This window comes from Lonchura striata, chromosome 3, assembly GCF_046129695.1.
Source record: "Lonchura striata isolate bLonStr1 chromosome 3, bLonStr1.mat, whole genome shotgun sequence".
Taxonomy (NCBI): domain Eukaryota; kingdom Metazoa; phylum Chordata; class Aves; order Passeriformes; family Estrildidae; genus Lonchura; species Lonchura striata.
The window spans coordinates 11,907-27,011 of NC_134605.1; the positions used below are offsets into that span (position 1 = coordinate 11,907).

General features: G+C 54.2%; 1 protein-coding gene across 2 annotated transcripts in view; it reads right to left on the reverse strand.

The window, feature by feature from the left end:
- Positions 1 to 966: 966 nt before the first annotated feature.
- The window catches only part of SLC8A1 (solute carrier family 8 member A1), a 110,770-nt gene continuing 96,631 nt past the window's right edge, over positions 967 to 15,105 (reverse strand). For both annotated transcript variants that reach the window (XM_031504207.2, XM_021538614.2), the window contains exons 7-8: positions 14,662 to 14,937; positions 967 to 12,585 (exon numbers count right to left, since the gene is read on the reverse strand). In XM_031504207.2, the coding sequence (XP_031360067.1) occupies positions 12,209 to 12,585; positions 14,662 to 14,937 (653 nt within the window). In that variant the 3' untranslated portion in view covers positions 967 to 12,208. The remainder of the gene's footprint in view (positions 12,586 to 14,661; positions 14,938 to 15,105) is intronic.

Sequence of the window (15,105 nt, forward strand, 5' to 3'; positions counted from 1 at the left end):
TTCTCTATTCCCCCTTCTGTCTCCTGTTCTTATTTCCTAAGGCAAAACACCTGGACCAGGTGGGGGTCACGGGGGACATGTCAAGTCCAAAACCGAGCCAAACTTGTTTTTCCATCGGTTTCCACCAGGACTGTTCATGTTTTCCCCCTGACCCTCGGCCGTAGCACGGGAGCGGCTTCTCCGTGCGACCCCCGGGGGTGGCGCAGGGACCCCACCCGCTGCTCGGGAAAGAGCCCAGCCCGGCCCCAGAGCCGCGGCGGTGCTGCCGCCGTGTGGGCAGAGCGCGGCACTGCAGCCGGCGCTGGGAGCGGGCGGGGGCTGCGGGGGGAGCGGAGGGGGAAGGTGCCGGCGGCAGAGAACGATGGCAGCGGCGGGCGGGGGCCGCGGGGAGAGCGGAGTGGGAAGGTGCCGGCGGCAGAGAACGATGGCAGCGGCGGGCGGGGGCCGCGGGGAGAGCGGAGTGGGAAGGTGCCGGCGGCAGAGAACGATGGCAGCGGCGGGCGGGGGCCGCGGGGAGAGCGGAGGGGGAAGGTGCCGGCGGCAGAGAACGATGGCAGCGGCGGGCGGGGGCCGCGGGGAGAGGCCGGGGCTCCTGGCGGGGTCTGCTCTCGCAGCCGAGTGTGTCTGCAGGGACCCGTCCGCTCCCTCCCCGCAGCGTGCGGGGCCGGGAAGGCGTGCGGAGCGGAGCGGAGCGCCCGCGGTCCCGCAGCGCTGTCGCCGCGGGAGCGCACGGCTGGCTCGTCATCCATCACCGCGTCCCGCCCCTTAGTGGCCCGCCGGGCCGGGAGAGATAACAGCGATAAACGCAGCCCGAACGCCAATTGTTCCTGCTGCAAATCGGTCCTTGCCTCTTGGCGAGGGAGAGAAATGTAGCTGAGCCTTGACTGAAAAATTCCGGGAAAGCTGCCTTGTCTTACTGCTTTGCCGGATTAAAAAAGCTTCATACATAAAAACAGACCAAATGAATGAAGAATTTACAAACATCTATATTTTGTGTTAGGAATTGTGTTAAAATTAGGAAAACAGCTGAAGACACTGATTTATACAACTGTGACTATTTCAGGCAATGAAGGTTTACATATCACAGTTTAACAAGATAAAAGATCTCCCACAAAATACACAGATGACAGACAACTCATCTGAATTTGACAAAACACAGCATCGAGTACACGTGTAATGTGATGAACAGTGCCAGGTCATTCCCCAGTTAGGTAACATACAACCTCTTGAATAAGGCAATTCAAATATAACTCTTAATTCAAATCACAACATACCCAGGCAGCATGCAGGGAAAAGTCATTTATTTTGTATATTGAAATGACACAACTTGCAACATGTTTCCATTTTATGTAGTTAGAGCAACAGGATATAAACCATTCAAATAATATATATATATATATTTATATATATCTCAAGTCAACAGTTGTCTTTACTGGAATAAAGATTATCTGTTTTTGGTAAAAATAAAACTATTTGAATTCACTAATTAACAAAATGCACAGTGATCAGAAACCCAATTCTTCTCACCATTGTCTTCCCTGGCTCGCGTGCGTTTCCCTGCGGCGCAGCAGCTGCACAGCCCCGGGTTCAGGGAGCCCAGAGGAACAAGACCCCTGGCAGGTTCTCCCCGTGTGCCACCCACGCCCCATGGCAGCAGTGCTCCCGTCACACCCATCACACCTATGGCCTGGAAACGGCTTTTCCCTCCTCCCTTCCCAGTAAAACACTTACACACGTGCCTGACCTTGAGGGAATCAAAAGCTGAATTGCTTGTGGAAACACATTCACTGGAACAGGGCTTTGATTCCTTTTTTTACCAATTAATTCCTCCAGACCTTTATGACCAAGACATTTAAGAAATTGTGAATTTGCTCAGAAAGAAAAAAATCTGAGCCAAAAATCTCTTTGAAGTGGTGGAGCCTAACGGAGGTGGCTGAGGATTTATTTCCACTGCAGGAGACCTGGGGATCACAGAAGATAATGAAGGCTTTCCCTAGTATTGAAAAGTTCTTTCAAAAGGGAGAAATGAAGAAGGGAAAGAAGATTTTCTCTACAATAAAAAAAATAACCCTAGTCATTTCTCAAAGGCTAGTCTAGGCAGCTTCTCCATGGTAAAAGGCTGTACTTGCCCTGTTTTAGCTGGGTACCTGCAGGGATGGCTCCTCTTGCTGAAGTGTGCCCTGGTGGCCGGGTGTCCCCTGCCCCGTCCCCAGGTGAGGCAGGGACAGACCTGGATGCCAGCAGGATTCCCTGTGCCATGGTTCAGGGCTGCTGGCAGCAGCAGGGAGGGAATGGCTTTGGACTGAAGCCCCACAGAGCTCTGGGTGAGGGTTCCCCATGTGCCACGGGGCCTGCTCAGGGCTAATAAATGGTGCCCACACGTAATGGAGAGGCTAAGATTGGGTGCAAGGGGTTCCAAATGCCCCAGGGCTGGGGAAGGGATTCTCGGGAGATTTCTCCCCTTTGGGTAAGCCACACAGCAGCCACAGCAGCAGCAGCAGCAGCCAAGGTCTTCCTGCTGGACAGCTGGCCCTGTCAGCCAGAGGAACTACGGGAGAAACCGGAGCTCAGATTCTTACTGGATCCTGTTTATCACCTTTGCAGAGTTCTCTCGTGCCTCCCTGCTACTCTATTTACTGCTCTAGTAAAAAAATCATTGGAGTATTTCTTTGCCCTTAAAGATACAAAAAAAAAAAAAATCTTCAAAAGATATGGGGAGAAAGGTCCTTTCACAATGACATTCAGAGCAAAAAGAGAGAAACGACATCTTACAGATCATTAGAGAGCTATCTTTGGCAGAATATTTAAAATAAATTATTTTTACAAATATTTTCTGCAGTCATATATTTATTTTGAATAGTTCACTTTCAGCTATAGGGTTCACTACTCTCTATTGATAGGAAAACACCACAAATATAAAAATATATGAGCTCAGCACAACTTTTAGGCTACCACGACTGTGTCCAATAATTTCAAAAGTTGTAGACTGATAGCACGGAGAATATGAAACAGGTTTTCTGACGGCGTGTGTCGGGTCAGGAGGTCCCAGCTGTGCTGCTGGAGAGCCCGGCAGGGAGGGCGGCTGGGAAGGAGCTGGAGATGCTCGGAGCCGGTCCCTGCCCTCACCGGCCGCCCTCCCTGGGGAAGGGCTCCCTCGGACCCCGGGCTCAGAGACGTGCCGGGCTGGGAGCGGGCGGCCGGCAGCCCGGGCGTGCTGCGAGCCCCCGATGGGCCCGGGCCAGGCCGCCCCGGCCACCCTGGGGGGAGGCAGAGTGAAATGCCCTCGGCCAGCGTTCTGCGTGGGGAAAGCACCGAGGGAGCCGCAGGCTGCCCGTGCACCGTGGCCAGGCCCTGCCCCGGGCCGGGGCTCCGCTGGCAGCCGCGCTGGCCTCGCTGGTCCCAATCCCCCTGCAGCACTGCCTCCGAGTCCACCAACACTGAGATTTACATATTTTGTTTTGTTTATACAGCATGTACAGAATATACAGCATCGGACAATTATTTCCCAGTAGACTGGAAGTGTCTCCCAAGATGACCTCTTTTATCAACAAATATATATATAAATCGACAGTAATAAAAGAGTCGTACCAACAAATATTATGGCTTTTCAAATAGTGTAGCTGCATTGTGCCATTGAATTTGTGAGGAACTGTGACAGAGAGAGAGACCGGGGGGCTCCAGCTGCCCTGAGCCCGGGGGTGACCCTCAGCTCAGGGCACCAGCTGGGCAGGGCCAGCTTGTGGCCAAGCACGGCGCAGGTGGCAGAGGGAAGGGGGAGTTCAATTTGTGACCCATGCTCTGGCTTCTCTCTCCAGGCAAACCAGCTCTCCTGCAAACTCTCAGCCCAGCTTTGGGATAATTTGGCTCTGTCCAGCCGGGGTGTGCCTGCCCTGTCCCTGCTGGGGGACCAGGGGGCTGGTTGGGCTGTCAGAGATCTCTCTCTCTCTCTGTCAAGGTTTGCACAAGACGTCTGTCTGCCCGAGAGTGCCTTGTGGCTGTGAGGGGGACACACACAGGGTGATGGGTGACAGGATGACGGTGGCAGGTGGCTTTGGGTGCGTCAGGAAGGGTGGTCACAGCCTCCTCCTGCCTGCCTGCCCCGTGCTGCTCCGGGGGCCAGGGGAGCTCCCCTTGGGCTGCTGAGCAGGGGCACATTGGTGGCTGCCAGAGGAGAGCAGGAAAGCGACAGCCATTCCTTCTGGAGCACATCCAAAATCCCAGAAGACAAATTGCCTTGGCAGTGCTGTCCCCAGCTACCACCCTGGCATGGGGTGCCCGTGAGGAGACTCAGCACACGCCTGCTGCCTGCCTCCCCTCACAGGCTGCATCCAGCCACCAGCTGTCCCCACCACCTTTCAGGCCCAGCGAGGCACTTTGAGCTCCTTCCCTCCTGCATCCCACTGGTCCTGGGAACTCTTGCTGTGGGGAGCACCTCTGGGACAGCTGGACACTCTTTCTGTGGGGAGTGTCCAGCAGCTCCCTGCCTGAATGTCCCTCCACTCCTGAGGGACATGGATTACACCTCTGCCAAGAAAGATGTGTTTCTTTCTGAGATGGTTACTCTAGAAGGAGGAGGAGATTGTTCAAGGGTGTGGAAATGACTTTTGAGAAATGGAGTGGTCACTCAAGCACCAAGGTAATTGAGCCACTTCATTACAGCGGAAAACAAGTGATGGATCTAAATTACCCCGACTGTAGGGGTTTTTAACTAATTCTCATCTCATTTATCTCTCCTTTGAAATATTATGTCCACTCCTTGCGGGCCTCTCTGGCTGATGCTCCCAGGAGGAAGCCCAGGGAGCCCAGGAGGCTCCTTTGGCTGTGCCTGTGGGATGCTGAGCCGCTGAGCCGCTCCCTTGCAGCGATGTGGGAGCGAGTGCCAAGGGGCACCTGCTGCCTTGGGGATGGGAAGGTTCCCCAGCACTGCTGCCAGTCTGGCTGCTTTTTGCTGGCAGTATCCTGTGGGCTTGTCCTTGGGGTGGGAGGTGGAACGTGGTCTGTCTGCTCGGTGCCCTCTTGTCTCTTGATCTATGTTTTGTGGGCTTTGCCAGCAGGGCTGCGTGTCTTCCAGCAGGAGCTAGGAATCCTAGGAGAATGCACCACCTTCTGCCGTTTGTCCACAAATAAAACTGCTGGATTGCTGAGCAATGTCCTCGACAGGTAGTCTTGAGAGCTGGGCTGTGTGCAGAGCTGTGCCTCCTAATGCTTAATGCATTATGGAAAAAAGAAGTAGCATAAGTATTGTCAGGGAAAAAATAAATAACATTTTCCTCCTTGCTAACACAGTGCCTGTGATGCAAGAGATATTATTGCCATCTTTTGCTCTCTCGAGCTGCAAAAAGTAGTGTGTTTCCTGATTAAGAGCAAGACAAGCAGGGCTCCTGCAAGGCTCCCTGCATGGGCACATTTTTCTCAAGAGCTCGCAAGATGAAGGAGGCAACATGGGGCAAGCGAATGAAGACACAAACAGGCATGAGTTTGTTCTCCTTTGAGCAGGGGCAGTTCAGCCAAGGGCCAGCTCACCGCAGGTCCTACTGCAAGGAGAGGCCAGGCAGGGCACAGGGCTGGAGCTGAAGCCCAGGGAGGCATCTCAGCATTACAGGAAACAAGCAGAAATCCACTTGTGCACCTCCCTACATCCCTGGGAGTCACAAAGCTATTGGTTTGTGAAACCTTCCACTAATGCTCCCAAACAAGCTCTTGGACACATTTGCACTGCCAGGATCCAACCTCACCCATGCCAGCCCAGCAATTTCATGGGCACTTGGAATTTCTGCATGTTTCTAAGTATCTCTGCAAAGCAGCTCATCTGCCAGAATCCCACACCCCTCGAGTAAGGAGCCTGCCAGAGGCTGTGGGCTGGGGCAGAGGGGCACACACTCCTGGGGATGGCAGTGCCATGGACAGGAAATTTCCACCAGGAAAGCAGAGCAAGGCTGTGTTCCATGCAGGTCTCATCCTCCCATCTGTAGACACTCCTCTGAGGTGGAAGTAATGGAGGAGAAATAAATCCCACCTCCACAAAGAGGTCAGGAGGTGCAGGGAGAGAGCCCTGTGGCAGTCTCCCATATGCTGCAAGGCTTTAGGAGCTCCAAGTGTGGATAAGCAACCCAAGCCATTGCAACTTGCTCTGCTTCAACTGCCCATTTCAAGCAAGGGCAGAAAAGCCTTGAACCCACAGATAAAGCAAATTAGTTTGTTTTGGAAGCAGAGAGGCATGTTTGGGTTGGGGGGTGGAGTTGGAGCATCTGTGGGACTTGATAATGGTGGAAATTCGGCAAAAAAATCTTCCACAGACTAAAGAGTGAAGGACAGTGGCACAATAAAAACTGTGCCTGTGGGTAGTGGCTGTGACTGTGCCTGGGTGATGAGCAGGAGGGTTTGTGTGGTTTGTGTGGAAGTTTGCCTACTCCTTGGTTTTAGGGGCTCAGATCCATGTGGGCCGGTTCATCTTTGCCTTGAGACACAAACAGCAAGGCTGAGCTAACAAGTGTCAGCGCAGTGAGGAAGGAAATCTGTCCCACGCAGGGAACCCCCAGCTGTGGGGCAGGAGGGAGGGACACAGGATGCTTCTCTGCAGGGAGCTTGGGAGAAGATGGAATATGAAGAGGCTTCACAGGGGAGGCAAGCACAGAGCAAGCCACAGCTGGATTGTCACAGAGTGTAGATTTTGGGACCTTGAGATGGCTCGAGGCAGAAGGTGGAGGACATCAGGTGGGATGACTAATGGTCCTTCCCACTGCCGCCTGAACTGGGGCGGGCTGTGTACTGGGAGGGCCAGAAAGCTTTCCTGGTGCAGAGCAACAGACCAGGGGCTGTTTGACTCAAAGAGATAAAAATGCTGTCTGGGGTTGGTGCCCATGGACAGCCAGAGAAGCTGGAGGCTGTGCTGTGTCTGTGCAGGAATCGAGGTGCATGCCCGTGCCCGTGGCAGCCAGGGCAGGGGACATGCTGTGGCAGTGCTTGAACAAGGTCTCTGCATCTGGGACCCCTTGCCACTTGTCCCTTCCCCGTGCCCTCCGGTGCTGGGCATCCCACTGGAACACCCAGCTCCAGCAGGGCTCCACAGCACCTGCTTTGGGAACAGGGGGTGCCTCAGTGCCCTCCTGCCCGCTGTGCTGAGGGCAGCCCCAAGGTGGCATTCCCTTTGGGAAAGGGGAGGGAGCCAAGGGACGGTGCAGAGCCTGCAGGAGAGGGTGGTGAACTCCCCTTGGGGGCACTGAGTCCCAGGGGCAGGGCTGGTGTTCTGGAGATGTGCCAGAGGGACAGCAAGGCCCTGTGGAGACTCCCTGGATGCTCTCGGGGCACCCCACGAGCAGCAGATCCTGCTGGCAGCAGCAAGCTCCTGCCTGTCTCTGCTGGTAACAGCTCCTGCTTGGCCAGGCAGGCCCCTTTCCCCTGCAGTGTCCCTTCCCTCCGTGGGAGGGGTGCTGCTGGCTGGCAAGAGGTTCTTGGCACCTCCAGTTCCAACAGCAGAAAGGCTCAAGTCCTTAAAAGGTGAGGAATCTCAGTGTATTTATTGTCCCTCGGCGCTTTTTGCAAGAATACGGACGCCTCTGGATGCTTTCCTGTGCAAGTCATTTTTTTACAAGATAAACAGGCTTTTCCACAGCTGTGCTGAGCACGTGTATAGGCATCAGTAGTTGGTCACTGCATGCTCAGAGAGGCCAGAGAGGTCCCTGGTGCTCTGCAAACACGTTTCTCCAGGTGGGATTGGGTGCCAAAGCTTACAGAAAATAACGCAAGGCTTTGTCCTGGAATTACACCGTCCAGCATTAAGTTTTCTGTCACTTTCTGGCTATGCTCAGCTCTGTCCCTCCAGGAATGTGGTTGAACTTCCTCCTGAGTTATGTATATGGCCACCAACGCCGACGATTCTTACCCGAGAATTTAAAAATAGCTGTAACAATAACACAGGGGCTCTGCTTCCCCAGGCCCTGCCCACAGCAGAAATAGTGCAGAGAGTTCAGGGCCAGGCTCGTGACCAGGGCGGGCTCCAGGCCTCCCTTCTCCCCTCTGTCCTTTCAGGGGGCAGGGATGAAGAAGCACAAAGGATGTTGCGACTGCCCCTCGCCCCAGGGACAGCACGGCTGCCTGGCACGGGTGCCACGGGGGCAGGAGGCTCGTCTGGGTGGAGGAGGGGTTCACACCTTGGCACTGAGCAGCTCCTGGCACAGGTGGCAGCCGGGTGGGCTCAGCCACGCGGTGCTGCGGACTGCGGCTCTTTCCTTTTCCTCTGCCCGTCTCTGAGCGGCCGGGCTGCCACTGGCATTTGCCTTCCCGCCCGCTGAGCCCTGGAGAGCTGGCAGTATGGTTTGTCCAAGATGGCTGGGCTGTCACTAGTGTGCTCCTTCAGCTTGTCCCCACGTGCTTGGCAGCGGCCTGTGGAGTTATTTGGGTGTCTCCTGTCTCTGAATGTCCTTTGGACGTGTGCTGTGTCCTTTTCCATGGAAAGGTTTGCCTTCGGCTGGTGGGGTGATGAGAGGCGTGAGAGCAAATGGGGCAGGGAAATGCTGGAGGCCAAGGGCTTGAACTGCTGCTTCTGACAACGCCCATAAACCCAGGCCTTTATCAGAGATGCTCGATGTTCTCGCCGTGCAGGCTAGGGTGGGAGGCTGGATGAGGAAGAGATGGGAGAGTTCTGGCATTGGACAGGGGTCCAGGCGCTGAGCTGTGACAAGGCGTGACTGTGCCGGGGGTGTTCTTGCTCCTGCTGCCTCCCACACTGCCAGCCAGTGCTGGTTCTTCTCGGGAGGACAGTTCTGCCTTTGCAGAGTGTGGTTGAAAGAGGAGACTGTGCAGAAGGGCAGGCCTGGCACCCCTGGGAACAGCACATCCCCTGCTGCTGCCCCGTGACCCCTCCACGAGCACTGGGCACACTCAGGTCACACTGTGCACAGCCCTGGTAAAGGTGCCCAAAAGCACACAGCTGGCACACAGCAACTGTGTGGACAGGGCTGGTGTTCAGCCCGTGACTTAGGCCTTGTCCTAAGCAAGCACTGCTCCATCCTTCCCTTTGGAAAGCCCTGTGAGCAGAAGAGTTACTTAGTGTCTGCTAACCTGAGTGGCCACACAAGTCCCATTTGACTTGTTAATTACTTCAGCCAGGGCAATTCATTCTGAAGCAGCAAATGACGAGGGGAAATCACCATCACCTTTCAGCAGATGCAATGGCTGGGTGAGAAGAGCTGCTTGGCTTTCACAATGGGTGCCTGGAAAGGCACATGGGCAGCGCCGGCCCTGCTCTCTGCTGGGCCGTGTGGAAGGCAGGGCTTGCCCGGGGCCCATCTCCAGGGCTGGTGCTTGAGCTCAGCTCTCAGAGCAGGACCTCCCAGGCCCTGCAGGGAGGGTTTATCTGGGGACAGCTCAGCATGCTGGATGAGATACAGCGAAGAGCAACATCCCTGGGCATGGGGAGACTTCTCCTCCTCAGTGCTGGCTGAGCTGTGTGGAGACACAGATGGGTCTGAAATGGTCCACAGCACCTGGACTGAGGTATGGGCAGGCACCTCCTGAGAGCAGCCCAGCCTCGTGGGCTGTCTCAGATCTGCTTTGGCACCCATGGACCCAGCCCTGGTAATGCACCTCTTGCATTCTCCCTCATAGTTAGCTGCTGGCTTAACCCAGCACGGGTCACTGTGAGGCTGTAGCGAGAGCAGGAGCAGTTCCATAGAGGACACATGAAGGAAGAGCTGCTTGGCACCTTGGGGGCTCACCCACGGCTCTCCCCAAGCCTGGGGCAAGCCAGCACTGGCCAGGGACGCAGCACAGGAGCAGCTCCCGGCCCCAGCAGGGTGGGCTGCCCTGCAGCTTTGTCCCTGGGTGGTTTCCTGCATCCCCCTGAGCTGTGAGCCCCGGCTGGACCGCAGCACACACCGAGCCTGAGGCACCATGGAGATGGAGAGGGAGGAAGGGCATGGGATGGAGCAGGGGCGGCCATGCCAAGGCACCACTGCCCCTGCCAGAGGCAGAAACACGGTGAAGGCAAACCAATGAGTCAAGGATGGCTACGAAGGGGAAACAGCTGGAGGGGAGAGAAGGGTTTTCCATAGAGAATATGCAGGAGCAGTACCGGATCCATCAGGAATCATTACAAACTTTATTTCTCTGTGCATTGTGTACCATTGATAAGGATCATCACAATTAGTGGACTCACTGCCTATAGTGGTGGGCAATACACGAAGGAAAAAATGAAGCCAAACAGATGAAAATGAAATCATTGTACATAAAGGTAATCATAAACCTGAACAACCTGCACCTGTGTTTGATTTTCCCCCAAAACAATAAGAAACAAAAAAGAAGAGCCCCAAAACAAATCAAAAGTGTAAAAAGGCTCAAGAAGAAAAAAAAACCAAAACCCACAACTTCATATTTCTAGAGAAAACCTTACAGCAGGTTAATTAAAATTTCCACAGATAGCTCAAGATGAGTACAAATACCCCCAGCCAGCTGGTTATGGTACAAGCATCAGACATGGTTTTCAGCTGAGTGGGAAGAGCTCACCATGGACATGCAGGCTGGGAGTTTGCCTGGCTGGAATGTCAGGAAGCCTGGCAAAGGCCATTGGGTCAGGAGACATCTCTCAACACCAGTGCCCAGTGTCTGCTCCACGGGGAGCTCTACACCCACATTTCCCTGGCTCGGCTCTCTACCCCAGCCTGCACTCCTGGCACCAGGGGGGTGATGCTCAGTCACACCTCCCTGTCTCATCCTGTCCAGTGATTTCAGATTTGGAGAGTGCACAACACAACCTGTTCCTGGGGGATGCGTCCTGGCTATGCTCCGTGGAGTGGGAGATCTCGTACGGCCCTTCAGCCCTTACGTGGGATTACTCTGCCTCCAAATGGCTGTGGGAAGGACCAGCTTTGGGGACTGGTCCTGATGGCTTAACACTCAGAAACAGGGGCTGTCACTACACCTCTGGGGGTACAGGGAATAGCAGGGGGCCAAGGGCTTCGAGGCCACCGACTTGAAAGGCAGAAGCATGTGAGGTGCTGGGAGTCAGCCACGCTTGTTCCCCTCAGACTGCTCACCCACTCCCTGGGACCTCGTGTAACACCTCCTGTGGGCAGAGGAGGCCTTCACGCTGCCTTCAGCACGTCAGAGCACCCCATCCACACAGCAGGACAGAGCCTGAAGTCTCTGGGGTGTGGGTTTGCCTCCCCTGAAAACCTACAACTGCATGGCTGTTATTGCTTCTCATGGAACCACGCCACGAGCAGTAAGTGGGGACAGCTTTCCATCCTTTCCACCCCCGCTAAGAGGAAACAAACAAACAAACGAGCAAAACCCTATGGCAAAACTGAACTAACTAAAAATAAATAAAACCCAGTGAAAAGAAAACGCTTGTAATCTGCAATGCTCAACCCACATGGTTGGAAGGACTATCGCTATAGGATGCTATATACAGATAGATTTCATTTCATTCATGCAAATGTTACAAGTACCACGACAGCATGCCCGAGGAGGCGGAGGAGTGGGAGGAAGGCTCCCGCCGCTCCGCGCAGCCTCGGCTCGGGACACGGGACACGAGGCTGCGGCTGTGCACCCCCAAAGCATGGACAGGGAAAGGTGAGGGGCATGTGGGTGGGAGATGCTAGTTGTACACACGCCAAAACGAAACAAAAAAACCAACCCCAAATCAATGACGAAAACGGTTTGTGTTCTATCCTTAGAAAGCTCCCAGTTTCCCCTTGTCTTCAGTTCGGTCTCTCGCTCCTCTCCAGCAGGGCCCGAGGGCCTGCTCCCGAGTGGCGAAGGCAGCTGGATGGCGGTGGGAGATCGGAACCCTGGCTTTCCTCTCCTTCCCTTGCCCACTGCTCTGTTTCTCACCAGCTACTCTGGCCTTCCTCACACCGGCGCACCCCGGTCGCTCTCACATCCTCTTCCCGGGGCCGGCGGGTGGGAGTCAGCGGTGGAAGGGGCTCGGAGGCCATCGGCCGCTCCTGTTGTCGAGTTGCAGAAAGGGCCCTGCCCCTGGCTCCTGCCTGGGGCCGCTGCCTGGGGAGGGTCCTGCCGGCTTTGGGGTCCTGCCTAGTTCAAAGGATGCTCCAAAGCCGCTTTCCATCAGCAGGTGTGTGAACATGGCAAATCTCTTTTATTCTTTCTCTGTTCATTATACACAGCTTTATATCTATAGCTATACCTATATATCACTCTATATAGATATATATAGATATACACATATTTACTATCTCTGATTGTCCCTTTAGAAGCCCTTTATGTGGCAGTAGGCTTCCAGAGATGAGAAGAATATGTACAAGAGCCAGAGGAGGATAAAGAGTGAGGATGTGAGCAGCTTGGAAGTCCGCGGCCCGCCCAGCTCACCTCCGATCTCGGGTCTCCGCCGGTAGAGCAGCACTCCCACACTGATAAAAGCAAAAATGGTGAAGAGGGTGACGGAGAAGGCCAGTGTGCCAGGGGAGACTTGGAAGGCTTGTCCGTGAGCCGCGTGGTAGATGGCTGCGATGGACCAGGCCACCCCAATGCCCAGGAAAACGTTCACAGCGTTGCTCCCGGTGACGTTCCCGATGGAGGCATCTGCGTACTGGTCCTGCGTTGCTGCTACTTTGCTGGCAAATGTGTCTGCAAAGCAAAGATGGGGAGAAACCCTCAAGAAACACCCAGGAAAAGAGGCAAGCTTGGGGACAAATGTCACTGGCAACTCCTGGGGAAAGAAAATAATGGGTGAAGGGATAGGGTACAGCCCCTTCTAATGGACATTCCAGGAAATCGAGGGACCACCTGGTTCTATTGGACCATTAGGGTCTGGAAATGCACAGGGCGGAATGTCAGTGGTCAGAAATACAGGGCTTCCCCCAGTATAGCCTCTAGCACCTTTTGCCTCCCTGAAGTCCAGTGCCTTGTGCAGGCCCTGACACTTTGGTAAAGCAGGTCATCCTCCATCCCTTGGGAAGAAAAACCGTGTGGGAGGGTGCACGCTTGCCTAGGTGCTCTGCCAGCTTTAATACCAGTGATGAAACTTGGCTGGCCATTTTAATGGAAAGCCTTGTGCCAGGCAGACCAGCATGACACTGCTCTGCACCACAGGGAAGTGCTGATTTTACATCCAAACCCACTCTGGATCTGCAGGGGGAACGAAGAGCAGGAGGAATCAGCCTGTGGGTTGGTTCAGGTGAGCACTCTCAGCTAACAATGAGAAGATGAGTCCTGAACATTTCTGCACTCTCAGATCCCCTTGGGTACACGCAGCCCAGTGTGGCTCAGGAAAAGAAAACAAGGAGGTCGTATTTCACATTTTTTAACTCTCCAGAATTTCCTTTCTGTTCCTCCTCAGCGGGCTCCAAGGTGAGATGGCAAAGTGCAGCCTGGCACAAAGATCCAGTTCCATGGAACAGGAGGGGATGAGCACACATAAGCACAGCTAGAGGGTCCAGTTGCAGCAAAGAAATCAAGTCTGCTTTATTTAAAAAAAAAAAAAAGGCTGCCATGGAAATGCACCTTGATCATGGTGCAGTAATAGAGTTGTGGGACAGTGCTGATGCCCCCATGGCATCTGCAGCTGCCACTGGGGGAGAAGGGATGAGTGTAGAAGCAACCACCTGCACTTCTGCAAGTTCGAGCTGTGCTTTCAATGCAGGGAAGGTCCCTGTCATCCCTGTCAGTGTTGATTTCTCTGCACCCTCCTCTGCCCATCTCCTGGAAAGCAGGCATGGAGGAGCCCAGTCAGCACCAGCTAACACAGCACAGCCTGGGAGCCAACTGAAACTGAAGAGTAGCCCAATGTATTCTAAAAAAGAACTTCTTAAATGCCACCTTATGCCAGCAAAAGCAGGAGGGAAGATTTTCACTGTCAAACATGTGAAGAAGCTCTGCAAAACTTCTGCTAAAGCCTCTACTGCCAGAGGTCTAAAAAAATGCTGCTCCTTCTGTTCCATGCCCCAGACATGTTCTCTTTTGGTTTGGCTGCTTCTTCTCTTTGGCTTTGCTAGCATTAGGGCAATTTCAGGATCTTTGAGCATCTGAGTGCCAATAACTGGATGTCTGAAGGTGGTGAGGGAAGGTGTGACTGATGCAAAGGATGGTTGGGGTGGTCAGAGCCCCTTGTCCAGAAATCAGGCTCTGCCTGCCCAGCACAGCCCATGGCAGAAGGTGAGTGAAAGGCACGGGCTCTCTTACACAACCTGACATGGGAATCCCCAGAGCTTCACAAGGTGCATTTCAAGAAGCTGGCCCAGTTCAACAACCTCACCTTGATCCATCTGAACCCGGCCTCACACAAAGGTGTCCATGCTGGAAAGGGTGCTCTGAGTATGGACTCACACTTAATTCACGCAGGAGCAAGGCAAAAGCAGAAGATGCTTAAAATGCAGGACTGCCAATGCAGGCAGCATTTTAACTGAAGACCAATTCTGACTCTGAAAGTGGACACCATGGAGGCTGCCCACAGAAACAGTTATTTCACAGTCTTTGCAGTGGGATGGTCCTTGAAATGATTCCCATGGGACTGAACCCACATCCTGGTTCTATCCTTCAGCCCAGCTGAGACTGAAAACCAATTTCTATCTGTATCTCAAACCTGTGCTTCGGGATCCTGCAGAGCACAGCCCTCCCCAACCCAACCCAACCCCAACCCCAACCCCAACCCCAACCCCAACCCAACCCCAACCCCAGCACAGCAAAGCCCGTGGCTGTGCTTACCTGGCACCGATGTCCCCAGGGCCACAAACACGACGGCAGTGACGGAGTCCTTCAGGCCGATGGTGCAGCCAAAGTGGGATGCCAGGTCGCCAATGAAAGCTGTCAGGAGGCCAATCATGAGGATGGAGACAACGAAGCAAGCCCAGCCATTCCAGTAGTCTGTGGGGGGCACGAAGGCAAAAAGGACCTTCCAGAAGACGGTCAGAAAGTGCATCACGTAGTCAAAGCAGGAGGGCAGCTTCTCCTCCCCACATTCATCGTCATCGTCATCTTCCCCTGGAGAAAACCAGCAGTGCCTGATTAGATTTGCTCGTCCTGGGGGAGGTTGCGCAAAGCTCCTGTGCAAACTGCAGCCCCCAAACCTCTGTGTCTCATGATTTGGGCCCTGGAAGGCCTTGACTTCCAAATATCTTATTTTCTGAGCAATCATCAGAGTTGCTCGAT